The sequence below is a fragment of the Nansenia antarctica genome (assembly GCF_963989245.1).
Source record: "Nansenia antarctica genome assembly, chromosome: 15".
NCBI classification, from domain to species: domain Eukaryota; kingdom Metazoa; phylum Chordata; class Actinopteri; order Argentiniformes; family Microstomatidae; genus Nansenia; species Nansenia antarctica.
This window is the reverse complement of record NC_137685.1, coordinates 30,042,561-30,057,580: the sequence shown is the minus strand read 5'-3', so window position 1 is coordinate 30,057,580 and position 15,020 is coordinate 30,042,561. Positions and strand designations below refer to the sequence as shown.

The 15,020-nt window shown below is 45.3% G+C and overlaps 1 protein-coding gene across 1 annotated transcript; it reads left to right on the top strand.

Annotated features, from left to right (window-relative positions):
- Positions 1-2,696: 2,696 nt before the first annotated feature.
- znf362a (zinc finger protein 362a) lies at positions 2,697-14,578 on the top strand. The gene is made up of 9 exons (XM_080546169.1): positions 2,697-2,782; positions 7,658-7,721; positions 8,097-8,349; positions 8,655-8,780; positions 9,628-9,952; positions 10,272-10,496; positions 10,686-10,764; positions 11,013-11,171; positions 13,348-14,578. The coding sequence occupies exons 2-9, from the start codon at positions 7,659-7,661 to the stop codon at positions 13,465-13,467; spliced, it is 1,350 nt and encodes a 449-aa protein (XP_080402295.1). The 5' UTR covers positions 2,697-2,782; position 7,658; the 3' UTR covers positions 13,468-14,578.
- Positions 14,579-15,020: the final 442 nt, after the last annotated feature.

Here is a 15,020-nt window from a genome sequence, read left to right as displayed (position 1 = left end):
ACAATGAACCTGTGCTGCCTGTCCTCTGCCTCGACTGATACTCACACGCACACACACACACACACACACACACACACACACACACCACCACCACCACACACAAACACACACACACACACACACACACACACACACACACACACCCAGTGGCGGCTGGCCAATAGAGGGCGCTAGGGCGCCGCCCCCACCTTCCAACGCAGCCCCACTTCCTAGTTGCTACTTGTAAAAGATTTTTTAAAATAAACATTGTTTATTCATAAAATGCGGCTGATATTCTGTCGGCGCCTATCAGCATTCATTAAAAATCCTCCAATACAATAAACATTTTATCTGTGTGTGTGTGTGTGTAAAATTCACTGTGAAAATAGGGGAGGAGTCGGGGTGCCGGCCGAATGGCAGTCTATGGCAGGCCAAATACTTTTGGCTTACACGTGAGCTGTAGCAGCGCTCCAATTGGCTGTCTCCTATTTCTCGGTCGGGGCGCAAAAAATGCGCCCCGAGCATGCACAGATTATAGGCTTACCTAGGCTGCAGCTTAGGGCCACTACCACTAGGGGTAGTAAAAATAAAAAATTGCGTGAGACTTGAGAGCCCTGAATATCCGGTTAAGTCTGACGTCAAACGTGACGTTTTGCAATTTCCGAGTCCAAACCAGAAATTCTCCGCACCAGAATACCAGTGTACTACAGCGGTAGAATGACAGTTTAATAGTTTTTTAGACTCGGATCTATTCATACAACAAGGGACACAGCACTTTCCCGTTTTCCCCATATTGTCAGGGTATTTGAGCCTCGGAAAAGCGCTATATAAATATAATTAATTATGATTATTATTGCGGCATTTCGAAGACAGCGCCTCAGCCAACTTTGGACCCGGAAACACGTCGCGACTTAACAACCGATATTCGGACAGACAACAGGAGAGGAGAGCAACAGAGAGACAGACAACAGGAGAGGAGAGCAACAGAGAGACAGACAACAGGAGAGGAGAGCAACAGAGAGACAGACAACAGGAGAGGAGAGCAACAGAGAGACAGACAACAGGAGAGGAGAGCAACAGAGAGACAGACAACAGGAGAGGAAAGCAACAGAGAGACAGACAACAGGAGAGGAGAGCAACAGAGAGACAGACAACAGGAGAGGAGAGCAACAGAGAGACAGACAACAGGAGCGGAGAGGAAAGCAACAGAGAGACAGACAATAGGAGAGGAGAGCAACAGAGAGACAGACAACAGGAGATGAGAGGAAAGCAACAGAGAGACAGACAACAGGAGAGGAGAGCAACAGAGAGACAGACAACAGGAGATGAGAGCAATAGAGAGACAGACAACAGGAGAGGAGAGCAACAGAGAGACAGACAACAGGAGAGGAGAGCAACAGAGAGACAGACAACAGGAGAGGAGAGCAACAGAGAGACAGACAACAGGAGAGGAGAGCAACAGAGAGACAGACAACAGGAGAGGAGAGCAACAGAGAGATAGACAACAGGAGAGGAGAGCAACAGAGAGACAGACAACAGGAGAGGAGAGCAACAGAGAGACAGACAACAGGAGAGGAGAGCAACAGAGAGACAGACAACAGGAGAGGAGAGCAACAGAGAGACAGACAACAGGAGAGGAGAGCAATAGAGACAGAACTGATGTGAGATGAGCAACAGAGATAGTTCAGGATGATAACAAACAGCTCAGTATGACAGAGACAACTAATAGAAAGACAACTGTATGATTATAGAGTTTACATGTTCAAGGAAACATTGTATGATAATAGAAAGGTACACTTTAATTTAATTAAAGAAGTAACAAAGAACACATTTATTATCACAATTGCATTGTGTTCCATGTCTTTCTCCATTGAATAAATAATGCCTAGTTGAATGGCTAAACAAGACAACTGTCTGGACAGTACTGCTAGAATTATTCACCTGACCTCTGCACAGATAGACAAAGGGTATACGTCCATTCTGTTAACATTAGGTCTACTCTGCTAACAAAGACTATTCCAGTTGATTTGTCAGTTGTTGTGCATTATATTTTTTGTTGTGTTTGCAGTTTGCCCTTTAATAAGTTATATATAAAAATAATTAAATGATATACGTATATATTCTCATGCTAAAATCGACTGTAAATCCAGATTTTAAAGTTGATATTCTTCCCCGTGGAGCATGCCCCCATAACCTGTGCCCCACCCAACATTTGTATCACCAGCCGCCACTGACACACACACACACACACACACACACACACACACACACACACACACACACACACACACACACACACACACACACACACACACACTCCTACCTGTTTATGTGATGGTGTGCTCATGTCCAGCGTTACGAAGCAAAATATCATTACAGTCAATCTGTGATCCTTCATGGGTGGGGAAAACAAGCCTAATCATTGGTTGGCTGGATCCAGTAATAATAATATCGTTTGATGTAACAGATACTGTTATCCATTACAAAACCAGTTTTCACAATTCATCTCAATTCTCTTGTAAGAATGAAACTCTTTAAAATTATTTAGAATTATCAGCCATGGTTATCATGACATGTGTGCCGTTTCTTCCCCAAATTGTGCAAAAAAACAAAACTGTATATTAGTAAAAAAATAAAATAAAAATAATCTTGGAAGTACCAGATCGCTATTCCTCGGCGTGCAACACCCAGAAGTGAACAGTAGGTGACCCGGAAGGTCTGAACTCGACTGGGAGACAAGCAAGAAAGAACATCTTAACCTTTTATTATAAAATATATAAACATCTACCATCGAGGTGTCCAGGTCTGTATACGATCCTTCATTTGACTTCTGTGTGGCGTTGTAAACATGTTAATCTGATGTTTTATTCTAAAGACAGTTATCTCTCCATCATTTTTAGAGTCGCGAAAAAGTTCAAATAGAAAAAAAAACAGACTATAGCTGTGTGCATGTGTGAAACAGACAAACGTGTTTGTGCATTTGCGTTAACACGATCTCCCGCCATATCATATGAGACACGAAATCCATGCAGTCATTTTCCCGGGAATAAAAATGTGCGATTTTGATTCCCGGGAAATCAGTTTCCATAACGCGATGCTTTGCCAGGCATGATCGCTGTAGGAAGTGTCTGGTTTTTTCCCCTCTTAGCCGGGCTATTCAAACCTGCACATCTAAGACAGTAAACAATCATTCTGTACACTTTAATGCAAATAAACGGATGTCCTATCTGCATGGATCTGAATTAGGACTGTAAATCGGCCGAATTTAGGACTGTACATTTGGGATCTGCAGAATATGGCGTCCTGTCCCTTATAAAAATAAGACAGGGCTGCCATTTTTGTTTTCCTTTTGTCTGAAATTTTTTAATAAAACTGTCTGAGAATGTGGGAGAGGCTGTGGAGCTGCAGGCTCCGGGGGGGGGGGGGGGGTCGCCTCTGTTCACCCAGAGATGCTCCTCGTTTGGTCTCTTTTAAGTAATTTTATTTGGAAATAAACACAGACATCCTGTTAGAATTAAGGGAAAAGTTACATACCCAGCCATCACCTTGTCTCGAGACATCTTAAGACATCTCAAGACAAGGTGATGGCTGGGTATGTAAGTGGCCTAAACTTTTGTTTTTAGTTGTGGAAGTGTGGAGCCTCCCTCGTGTGATCTGTCAGGCCGTGTTTACACTGGGACTTGTAAACATGTTAGGGGGGGTTATTGTGTTCTCATCGTGTCAGTGTTTGACACATGTGCCGCTCATTGGTAAGAGAGAACAGTTGTGTGCTGTACATTAAATGAGCTACACGTTGAATGGGAAACACTATCTTTGAGTTGGACATAATGTGCCGGTCAGTGTAAGACACAACAGCCGTGGTTGGTTGGGTGGTTGGTTGGTTGGGTGGTTGGGTGGTTGGGTGGTTGGGTGGTTGGGGTGGTTGGTTGGGTGGTTGGGTGGTTGGGGTGGTTGGTTGGGTGGTTGGGTGGTTGGGTGGTTGGGTGGTTGGTTGGTTGGTTGGTTGGTCGGTCGGTCGGTCGGTCGGGTGGTCGGTTGGTCGGTTGGTCGGTTGGGTGGTTGGTTGGTTGGTTGGTTGGTTGGGTGGTTGGTTGGTTGGGTGGTCGGTCGGTCGGGTGGTCGGTTGGTCGGTTGGTCGGTTGGGTGGTTGGTTGGTTGGTTGGTTGGTTGGTTGGTCGGTTGGTCGGTTGGGTGGTTGGTTGGTTGGTTGGTTGGTTGGGTGGTTGGTTGGTCGGGTGGTCGGTTGGTCGGTTGGTCGGTTGGGTGGTTGGTTGGTTGGTTGGTTGGTTGGGTGGTTGGTTGGTGGGTTGGTTGGTCGGTCGGTCGGTCGGTCGGGTGGTCGGTTGGTCGGTTGGGTGGTTGGTTGGGTGGTTGGTTGGTCGGTCGGTCGGTCGGTCGGTCGGTCCGTCGGTCGGGTGGTCGGTTGGTTGGTTGGTTAGTTGGGTGGGTGGTTGGTTGGTTGGGTTGGGTGGTTGGTTGGTTGGGTTGGTGGTTGGGTGGTTGGTTGGTTGGGTGGGTGGGTGGTTGGTTGGGTGGTTGGTTGGTTGGTTGGTTGGGTGGTTGGTTGGTTGGGTTGTTGGTGGTTGGGTGGTTGGTTGGTTGGGTGGGTGGGTGGTTGGTTGGGTGGGTGGGTGGTTGGTTGGTTGGGTGGTTGGTTGGTTGGGTTGGTGGTTGGGTGGTTGGTTGGGTTGGTGGTTGGGTGGTTGGTTGGTTGGGTGGATGGTTGGTTGGGTGGTTGGTTGGTTGGTTGGGTGGTTGGTTGGGTTGGTTGGGTGGTTGGGGTGGTTGGTTGGGTGGGTGGTTGGTTGGGTGGTTGGGTGGTTGGTTGGGTGGTTGGGTGGTTGGTTGGATGGATGGTTGGATGGATGGTTGGTTGGATGGATGGTTGGTTGGATGGTTGGATGGTTGGTTGGATGGATGGTTGGATGGTTGGATGGATGGTTGGATGGTTGGTTGGATGGATGGTTGGATGGATGGTTGGTTGGATGGTTGGATGGATGGTTGGGTGGGGTGGTTGGTTGGATGGATGGTTGGTTGGTTGGATGGTTGGTTGGTTGGATGGTTGGTTGGGTGGTTGGGTGGTTGGTTGGTTGGTGGGTGGTTGGTTGGTTGGTTGGTTGGTTGCTCAACAGCTGTGAAGATACGTAGTGCTACAATGTAGCAGTTTGTAAATGAAACAATGTAGCAATTTGCTGTAAAATTTTACAATTTATGTAGCTGACAGACGTTTCCATCCCAAAAGATGCAGTCTTCATATTTGGGCTGACAACTTAATGTACAGTAGGCTATTCATTTATTTATTACTGTATTTACCTCTAATATCACAATCCAATTCAGACTATGATAAGTAAAATCATTGTGTCATTAATTGAAATGATTTTCTACATTGAACATGTATTATGTATTATGTATATACTATCTTCTGTAATCTTCAGGTGAAATACATGCAGTAGGCTAACAATGACCAATTCTGTTTTGGTGGAAACATAGATTGTTTTGGTGGAGACATGGCATAGATTGAACCTAGACTGAGTTTGTACAGTCTGATCACATGACAATGATGCTCATTGTGGAGAAACCTGGATTTGCTTGACAGTCTGAGCATTATAATGATTGTATTGCAATACTCTGAAAGCACTTTAAACTGGATTGAAGGGCGGGGGGGGGGGGTGCTACTGCCATTCAATAGGCACTCTGACAGCCTGAGTGGCAGGGAAGGACCCCCCATAAGGCACTGCACTTAATCTATGGAAATCAAACCCATGTCTATTTATGAGGACTCACTTTAAGATACAGTGTGTCAATATTCCCCTTGTGGCCAAAAAGCTGAGAAAGGTTATTTACTGTTACACAATGTTAGAAGCAAACTACAGGGACTGAGATGCCTTATTGTTGAGATAATCAACTCTCTGGCTATTCAAGCCACGGCCCAGGAGAGCCTCCAGGAAGTGAAATCGACACCCGTCTGCATCATTAGGGAAATATTTTGTGGGGTTTAGGTTCATAGGCCTGGACATATCACTTTTGTTTCTCTTGGCTGCAGCGAATGGGCTGTGTTATGGTGCTGCTAAGTCAAACAGACTTCAGAATGGCGAGCCGTGCCAAAGCACGCAAAGCAAAATGTCATATAAAGAAATTCACAAGGCTTGAAAATGAGAGAGAGGGCTATGGAAAGAAAGACGTCTACACATCGCAGACTATGACCATGCAACAACACGCTTGGGACCCTGGCCAGCAATGCCCCAAACACTTACGTTAGCTTTTTACCTGTGGGAATCCTGGACTCATAGACTGAGATCTTGGTTTCCAAACCGTCCAAAGGCAGATCTCCTTGTCAATGGAAGTAAATCAGCTATCAGGGTGAAGGGATACGGGTTATTGTTTGCTATGAAAATATTGACACACTGTAGGCGATCAAGATACCAGGCATTTTTCAAATGCCTCCACCATCAGTGTGATTCTTTTCTAAATCGTCCCACGTTTTATACTTCTGCTGGTCTCTCCCTCCTGGTCTCTCTATTCTGCTTTTAAAACATCTTAGCTCCTGCAACATTCCATTCTAATAAAGCTCTTGAAGCTATGTTTATTGGTTTTAATGTATGCATTTTTTGCGATCATTAACAAATCAAATCTATGCAACCTGTATCGGTTCAGGGGCCTCCCATATATTGTTTGCTGGTGATCATGCTGGTGATCATGCTGGTTGTCATGCTGGTTGTCATTACATTTCAGATACATTTCAAATCACTGACCTGTCATCATCTTGTCTAGTTCATGTTGATTGTAATGCATGGAATGAGGAATGGTATCAAACGTGTGTGTGTGTGCGTGTGTGTGTGTGTGTGTGTGTGTGTGTGTGTTTGTGTGTGTGATACCATTCCTCATTCCATTCCATGCATTAGGCTCCAATGAGCACATCCTCCGGTTTCCGCCTCCACTGGTTGAATCCCATGAGCCTACCTGATGCCATCCTGGGGTTGACACAGACAGGAGGAGACATCTTCACTTTCATATTTCTTTTTTCTCCAAGAGTGTTTTTCCAAGTGGTCTTTAACAAGCTTGTAGCTATCATATGAGAGAGGGAGTGTGTGTCTTTGAGGAAATGGCCATCGTGCGTTAGCGTAGGGAGATAGTGAGGACGAGCTGACAGCGGAGGAGAAACAAGGCCTCATGGGTATTTCCATCCCCACTGAGACTTGCGTGTGACTCACAAGTTTGTGTCTTTGATGATCATTTCTCGCTGACTTGAGTCCACAGCTACTCAACAAAAAACTCTCTTGTCTGTCTGGTGGGCAAATTCTGTCGAAGTTGTGAGTCAGATGGGTGCGAGGAGGAGAAGATCTAATCTTAGCTACGGAGCGTGTGTAAACAAACTTTCTTCTGGGATGTGAAGAGGAAAGTGGAAGAGGAGAGTTTGAAACAGTTAAGATGTTCAACAGAATCATTAGGCTGGAGGATATCCACTCGTCCTTAGAAACACGTAGGCGGTGGTGGTTCCAGTCATTAGTTTTCTTAATTTCTGTAGACATTTCACTGAGGTATTCACCACAAAGCATAAACATATACCACCCATTACCACCGCTGCTGCTGGTGCTGCTGCTATTGTCTGTGTAATCAGTGGAAAGTGTGCCGAGTTTGAACTCCAACCTCATCCGTGTCCCTGGTTTGTCTCTTCCAGGATGGCTGAACCTCGCTTCAATAATCCCTATTTCTGGCCTCCGCCGCCCACCATGCCTGGTCAGGTGAGTCTCTAGTCTACCCCGTCACTGTCAACCACAGCATGGTCAATGTAGAGCTGGGGAGGAGTAGGATGATGATGATGATGATGATGCTAGTACTACTTTGTTAGGGAATAATTTACATTCTCTCATGATGACCCATGAGCAATGAGAGTTCATTTGCTAATCAAACAGTTTTCTATGTATGTAACATTTCCATAGATTTGCCTAGACAGGACATGCCATTTGTGTACTTCAGTAAAAAAAAATAAAGTTCAGTCATTTACCCACTGAGTCCTCCAGAGGGCTCCAGATTAGCAGAGATGAAGTATACTACCCAAACCCATACCGACACCGAGACTCACGACTGTTTTCTTGTCACTGGATATCTCGTCTCAGCTGGATAACCTCGTATTGATCAATAAGATCAAGGAGCAGCTGATGGCAGAGAAGATCAGACCACCACACCACCTGCCCCCTACCACAGTCCCCTCCCAACAGCCCTTGCTGGTTCCTCCCACACAGACAGAAGGTGGCCAACACGGGATGTCCGTTCACAAAGTCCAGCAGATGCCTCCGGGCCTCCACAACCACGGCCAGTCTCAGCCCGACATCGCCCTGCACGCCCGCCCAGCCTCCAGCTCAGTCGCAGGTGCGCCCCCCCCCCCTCCCCCTCCCCCATACGTTGATCACCACTCACACCACACATTTAGTGATGTGCACGAAATTCACCCAAAAGCCATCGTGTGTTTGTCAATGGGATACTGTATTTTTGCCACTTTTTATCCAAAGCGACTTAACAATTAAACAAAGTTATTGATTATTATCTGTTGCCTTCCTGTTTGGATGGAGGGAGGACATGTGACTGCCAGGAGTGTCATGACTGTCTCCTGTTACTGCTTCTGTGGTAAAAAAGCATTGCTCGTATAACGTGAATTTTCTGCACATCTCTAACAGGGCGTATTCTTGGTGATGTAAACTTGAATCTGGATGATAAGACGGCTATTAAAGCTAGAGGATTGTGGGAAGACTGGCATTTGCGTCAAATCATAGACCAACCCAATAGAACAAACCACCTGTCAGGTAATCACATGAGTTTATGATACAGCACCAGGGGTGCCTGGTGGAGGTAGAAATCGGAGGACGGGCTCATTTTAATCGCACGGGAAGGGAATGAGGAATGTAGCAAACGTGTGATGCCGTTCCCCATTCCGTTCCATGCATTACAGTGAGCCCGTCCTCCGATTTCTACCTCCACCAGCCTCCCTTGTGCAGCCCGGTGGGCAGTAGGACTTTCCATAGCCCATCCAAGCTAACCTTACTGGCTTATAGTCCAGGAGAGGAGAGGGCCTAGTCAACTGTTTTCTGTAGTGCTCCTCCTCATTTCTATTGTTCCTGAATACTTAACACTTAATCAGCGAGTATAAAAAAATCAACTGTGAGTAAAAAAAAGTATTATATCTTTGCACTCGATCAGATTTCAGGACCCTCCTTTCATGACTTTTCCTAGATATGTGCGTTCTACCACCCAGTATCCTTACCATTTCAGGATAAGCTAGTATGAAGCTATTTTGCAGTTTTTCTGTGGAGGAAGCAGGCTAATTTACAAGCGGCCAACTAGTGGTCGTTGTGTGTAAATAGCAGGTTAGCATTAGAGGGGCGCCCCGAGGCGACTCTTTTAGTAGGTAAAAAGGCACGGCTGTTCTAGTGTTAACAACCAAGCCCCAGCCTGACCCCATAGGGGCAATCAGCTGCATGATGAGTCATGTGATCACAACCTGGATCTGAAGGGTTGATTAGTTCTACGTTCCCCCATCATGAGGGTGACTCATCACATAACTGTGATATGGACGTCCTCAGGGCTTTGGTTTCACTGCCTCCTTCTCCTTTAGTTTCTCACTCACTTCCCTCTTCCCCCTGGGCCAATCAGGTTTGGCCCTTTCCTCCCGGGTAGGAAACCACAATGCCTCAGACGCCGTCACTCCGACCACACCCACCTCCAGCAACCAGAGCCGGCTGGGCGGGGCCCTCTCCCCCCACGTCATCGCAGGATTGGCCTGCGGCCCGGGGATGGAGCAAATCAAAATCAACGGGGGCCTGGCCGGGCTGCTGGGGCCGCCTCCCAAGATGGAACGAGGGAGGAAGAAGATCAAAGCAGAGAACGGCTCCGCCCCTCTGCTGGTGGTGCCCTATCCCATCTTAGCCTCGGGAAACGACTGCATCACCATGACTCCCAAAGAGGGCAAGTGTTACAGGTGGGGCCGCGCCTTATTTGCAGAACCTTTTTTTGAACACTGCTCTGTGTTGTTTACATTCTAGCTCAAAGTCCAACTGCATGGTGCTTATTAACGTTGGGGATTTCTCCTTTGTTTGGGTGTGCGTGTGTTTGTCTATCTTTCTGTCTCTCTCTCTCTGTGTGTGTGTGTGTGTGTGTCTGTGTGTGTCTGTCTGTCTCTCTTTGTGTGTGTGTGTGTGTGTGTGTGTGTGTCTGTGTGTGTGTATGAGTGTGTGTGTCTGTCTGCGTGTGTGTGTGTGTGTGCGTGTGCGCGTGTGCGTGCGTCTATGTCTACACAGATGTAAATCGTGCCCGCTGACGTTCTTCTCCAAGTCGGATATGCAACTCCACTCCAAGTCGCACACAGAGGCCAAGCCACACAAGTGTCCCCACTGCTCCAAGTCCTTCGCCAACGCTTCCTACCTGGCCCAGCACCTCCGCATACACCTGGGCACCAAACCTTATCACTGCTCCTACTGCGAGAAGTCCTTCCGCCAGCTCTCCCACCTGCAGCAACACACCAGGTCCAGCTTTCATTTGATTAGGTTCCCTGTAAAGTAGTGGCGTCTTAACTGGTGTTCAACTGAAAATGTTCAAGTGAATGTTGTTTTCAGAGTACCTTGCCCGGATGCTTTGACACAATTCACACTGATGTTAAAAGTCTTTGGTTATGACGCCTCTTTTAATCTCCCCTCCCATCATATCTCTTGCAGAATTCACACTGGTGACCGGCCCTATAAATGTGCCCATCCAGGGTGTGAAAAGGCTTTCACACAACTCTCTAATCTGCAGGTAAGAACTGAAGGGGACCTTTTTTAATATTTGTAGTTATTCCCCAAACATGTTTTCCCATAATTAAAAAAAATCACAAGGAATTGGACTCAGTCGATATGCTTGTTTGACAAGAGGTCCAGTGTCAATCACTGTGTAACCCGATCTGTCTGTCCTCCCCTCTGTCTGTCTGTCCCCCCCTCTGTCTGTCTGTCCCCCCCTCTGTCTGTCTGTCCCCCCCTCTGTCTGTCTGTCCCCCCCTCCCTCAGTCTCACCAGAGGCAGCACAACAAAGACAAGCCTTACAAGTGTCCCAACTGCTACCGTGCGTACTCCGACTCCGCCTCACTGCAGATCCACATGTCTGTCCACGCCATCAAGAACGCCAAGGCCTACTGCTGCAGCATGTGTGGCAGAGCCTACACCTCAGTAAGTACATGTGTGGCAGAGCCTACACCTCAGTAAGTACCGCAGCTAGGGATTCAAAGGCAATGGCACAATACTATACAATATTTACTGTTTTTCTTTGGGCTTTTTTATATATGTTTTTAGAGCATTTCTGCTTTATTTTAAAGCATTTCTGCTTTATTGGGATAGAGACAGTAGAGATTTGACAGGAAGGATGGGTGAGAGAGAGGAGGGATGACATGCAGGATATGTCGACGGCCGGAATCGAACCGGGGACCCTGCGATGATACGGCATGCCCCTTAGTGTGCTACCCCACTTACACACCCGGCCTGCAATATTTATTGTTTGTTTTTTAAACAATGAATCATTGATCATTGTTGGACATTTTGCTCAAGTGCCCAACCCGACATCCCAGTATCCCAGGACACATACAGTATTGCGTATACTGTACACATCAATTACAGCCTGGGAGCAGTCAGTTCAAAATTGCAGTGGGCATGGAAATAAATCTATAAATAATATAATAATTATATTTATAGAAATAAATCCCTGTATAAAATGTGAACATTTTCATTTCAAACTCCTTAATTTGAAGGTGGATTCACACCTAGCTCGTTGGTCCTAATCAGGGAGCGTTTCCCCCCTAATTGGGTTTGTTTGGGCATATGTGAACACAGTAATTGCACCCTATTCCGGAGAAAAAAATCTACCAGACCGAGTCTGCCTAGAGAGGGTGGTCTCAGTCAGAGAGGGTGGTCTCAGTCAGCTTGCTATCGTTCCACGGAGCGATTTGTTTGCAGTGAGAACGCACGTTACCCACAAACTGAAACTCAATTGCTGTACCCTGTACTGACGAAACTTTACACAATTAACTTGTCAAACACACTATATAATATGAAAATAAAACACTGAAAATAGATGACAGGTCAAACATAAAACATACATTTATTCCCAATGATTATTTCAGTTAATTCATTTAACAGTCATGGACATGCTCATACAAGTGGTCACATGACCAACTTACACAACTTAACATTCCGTTATATCTGACTCCAAAAGACATTTCATGATTAATAATGATTGACAATACTTTCATTGCTCATCCCTGTGTGACAATCAATCATATCGGATCCTAGATTCCGTTAAAAATACCAAAAATGCTATTTCACCATGCCCTCACGTTAAGATAAATCGACTTGCGAGGAGTTTACGCTCATGATGTAGCTGTATAATCCGTCTCATTAACAAAGCATGTGAACATTAGACACTGATGGTAAACTCTGTGATAACCTGGTCATGATAATGTTGTTTTGTTTGAACAGAAAATGAGAATAGAGAATCAACAAAAGTTGATTGGCACACTGCAAATTCACAAAACTGTTAGCAAGCGCGTGGTGTTGAGGGCGTATACAGAACCACAGCAGACCTGAAGATCGTTTGCTCTGTCAAGATTGCAGTGTGAACACGAACCGAACCAGGTCCAAGTGCAACATTGTAACATATTATGAATCGGACCAGGTCCAAGTGCAACATTGTAACATATTATGAATCGGACCAGTCTGAATCGGACCAAATGACAGGTGTGAGTCCTGACTCACTCACTATTGGTTTGTCGTGTCCCTAACATCACTCTGAGCCTCTGTGGCTCAGTTGGTAGAGCATGGCGCTAACAATGCTTAGATTGGGGGTTCGATTCTCTCTGGGACCATATATACTGAAAAATGTATGCACTCACTGCAATGTAAGTCGCTTTGTATAGAAGCGTCAGCTAAATGGCTAAAAAGAAAAAAGACATTCCCCCGACCACAGACAAGAGGCTCTCTGCTCCATGAGCTACAGCAGGTAGTTAAGTCAACATAACATACAGCTGACTTTAGACATGGCCAGGTCACATGGTTAGTGAACATAACTGATGTAAGGAATCACATAGTAGTTAGTGAGGTATGATCCATTTTGGATCAATACAAATATGTGTGTTAACGTGGAAGTAAAATACACATGATTAGATACGCAAATTAAAGTGATTTATATTCGTGCATTTGCTTCCACAAACCCTATGAATGATGCTTGCTATTGATTAAATCTCTCTCTCTCTCTCACTCTCTCTCTCTCTCTCTCTCACTCTCTCACTCTCTCTCTCTCTCTCTCTCTCTCTCTCTCTCTCTCTCTCTCTCTCTCTCTCTCTCTCTCTCTCAGGAGACCTACCTAATGAAGCACATGTCTAAACACACAGTGGTGGAGCACCTGGTGACCCATCATCACTCTCCGCAGAGGACAGAGTCTCCCAACATCCCCATACGGATCTCCCTCATCTGAGCACTTCCACCCTGACCCACGATCCCTGACCCCCCCACCCCCACCCCACTCAGGGGAGACCCAGTGAGGTTAACCCCCCACTTTAGCGTAATCAATCCCAGATACCTTGCTTTTGTTTGTTTATTTGTTTGTTTATTTGTTTTGTTTTTTTCTCCCTCTATGGGTTCCAAAAATGTGCCAGACTGTATTCGTACCTTTATCAGGAGGTAGACTCTTTAAAAAGAAAAAAGAAAAAAAAAAGTATTTCCTTTTGATCCTCCCTATCAACTAGATGGTATTATCGGAGAACGTTGTTTGGGAAATCCAAAGATGATTTTACAGCACTTTCAGGCCTCGTAGTATTGGCCATAAAAGGTTTTTAGTCTATGAAGACAATAAAGGCATTGCTCCAGGCAGCTAAAAAAAAAAGTTAACCATAGGTGTTATAAAGCATTAAAGGACCACTCTAACTTGCTTTTTTTTATATCGTCTCTTTACTCTTTACAAAATTGTATTTGCATTAGAAACATTGTCTTCCTTTTGGCTAGGTCAACTCACCAGTGACTATAAAGATGAATGCCTAAATTCATGTATATTCAAGCATTTTTGTGCCACACAATCTTTATGTCAATGTTTGCAGCATTTTGGTACTTAAAAACAAAATGTTTCCATGTAAGCTTAATCACATTTGAGTCTTTTTGTCTTAGATAATTACTGCACACAAAAACACTTCCAACGGTCGGGTCAATACCTTTGTTTTAGTGTTTGTGTTGTATTATTGTTTTGTCCGTTGTATTACAAAGGACATTGCTCAAGGCAATCCTTAAGAGTGCCAAAATTGAATCCAATGCTGGTATTTGTAGAATCTAAATATTAGTAATTAGTCAAGTATTTGGGCTCACTGATAAGCACTGCCATGTATTGAAGAATCTTAGCACAACAAAATAAGTCCATAACGGAGCTGACAAAACTAGGTGTTAGCCATTCCAGTTAACTCTAAAGGAGGTGGAATCTTCAAAGACATTCCATTGTATGTTCATCCCAGTATGACTTATGGATTCCTCCGTTATTGTTACATTATACAACATACATCTCATCCACGTTCATCCTTAAGAGTGTCCTGTTCTGTGAGCTCGGCCTGTGTGTAACAGAGTTGCCTCAAATGTGCACGTGCGTTACTGACGTAGGTTAGAAGCAGGGGAGGCTGGTGGAGGTAGAAATCGGAGGACTTGGCTGCATGGAACGGAATGAGGAATCGTATCAAACACATGCATCACAATGAGCCTGTCCTCCGATTTCTACCTCCACCAGCCTCCCCTGGTTCTAAGGCTATGGGAGTCTCCTCATAGAGGGTTACAGTTGACTTTCCCCCTGTCGCTCACTAATAGATACAGTATGGTGTGGCATCTGATGTATTTTGTTGACAAACAATACACCACATACCATGTGATGCTTGCTGGTCTTTGTGTACTTTCATTGGTTTACACTATGAAACCAACCAATCTATGCTAAGAACAACAGTGCAGGAAGTGTTGCCTCCTTTCTCCCTTTCTGTTTAGTTACACTATGTATGT

Coding starts and splice junctions, on each gene's coding strand:
- znf362a (XM_080546169.1), top strand. CDS start 7,659: ATGGCTGAACCTCGCTTCAATAATCCCTATTTCTGGCCTCCGCCGCCC. Junction 10,497..10,685: donor CACCTGCAGCAACACACCAG/GTCCAGCTTTCA, acceptor TATCTCTTGCAG/AATTCACACTGGTGACCGGC. Junction 10,765..11,012: donor CACAACTCTCTAATCTGCAG/GTAAGAACTGAA, acceptor CCCCTCCCTCAG/TCTCACCAGAGGCAGCACAA.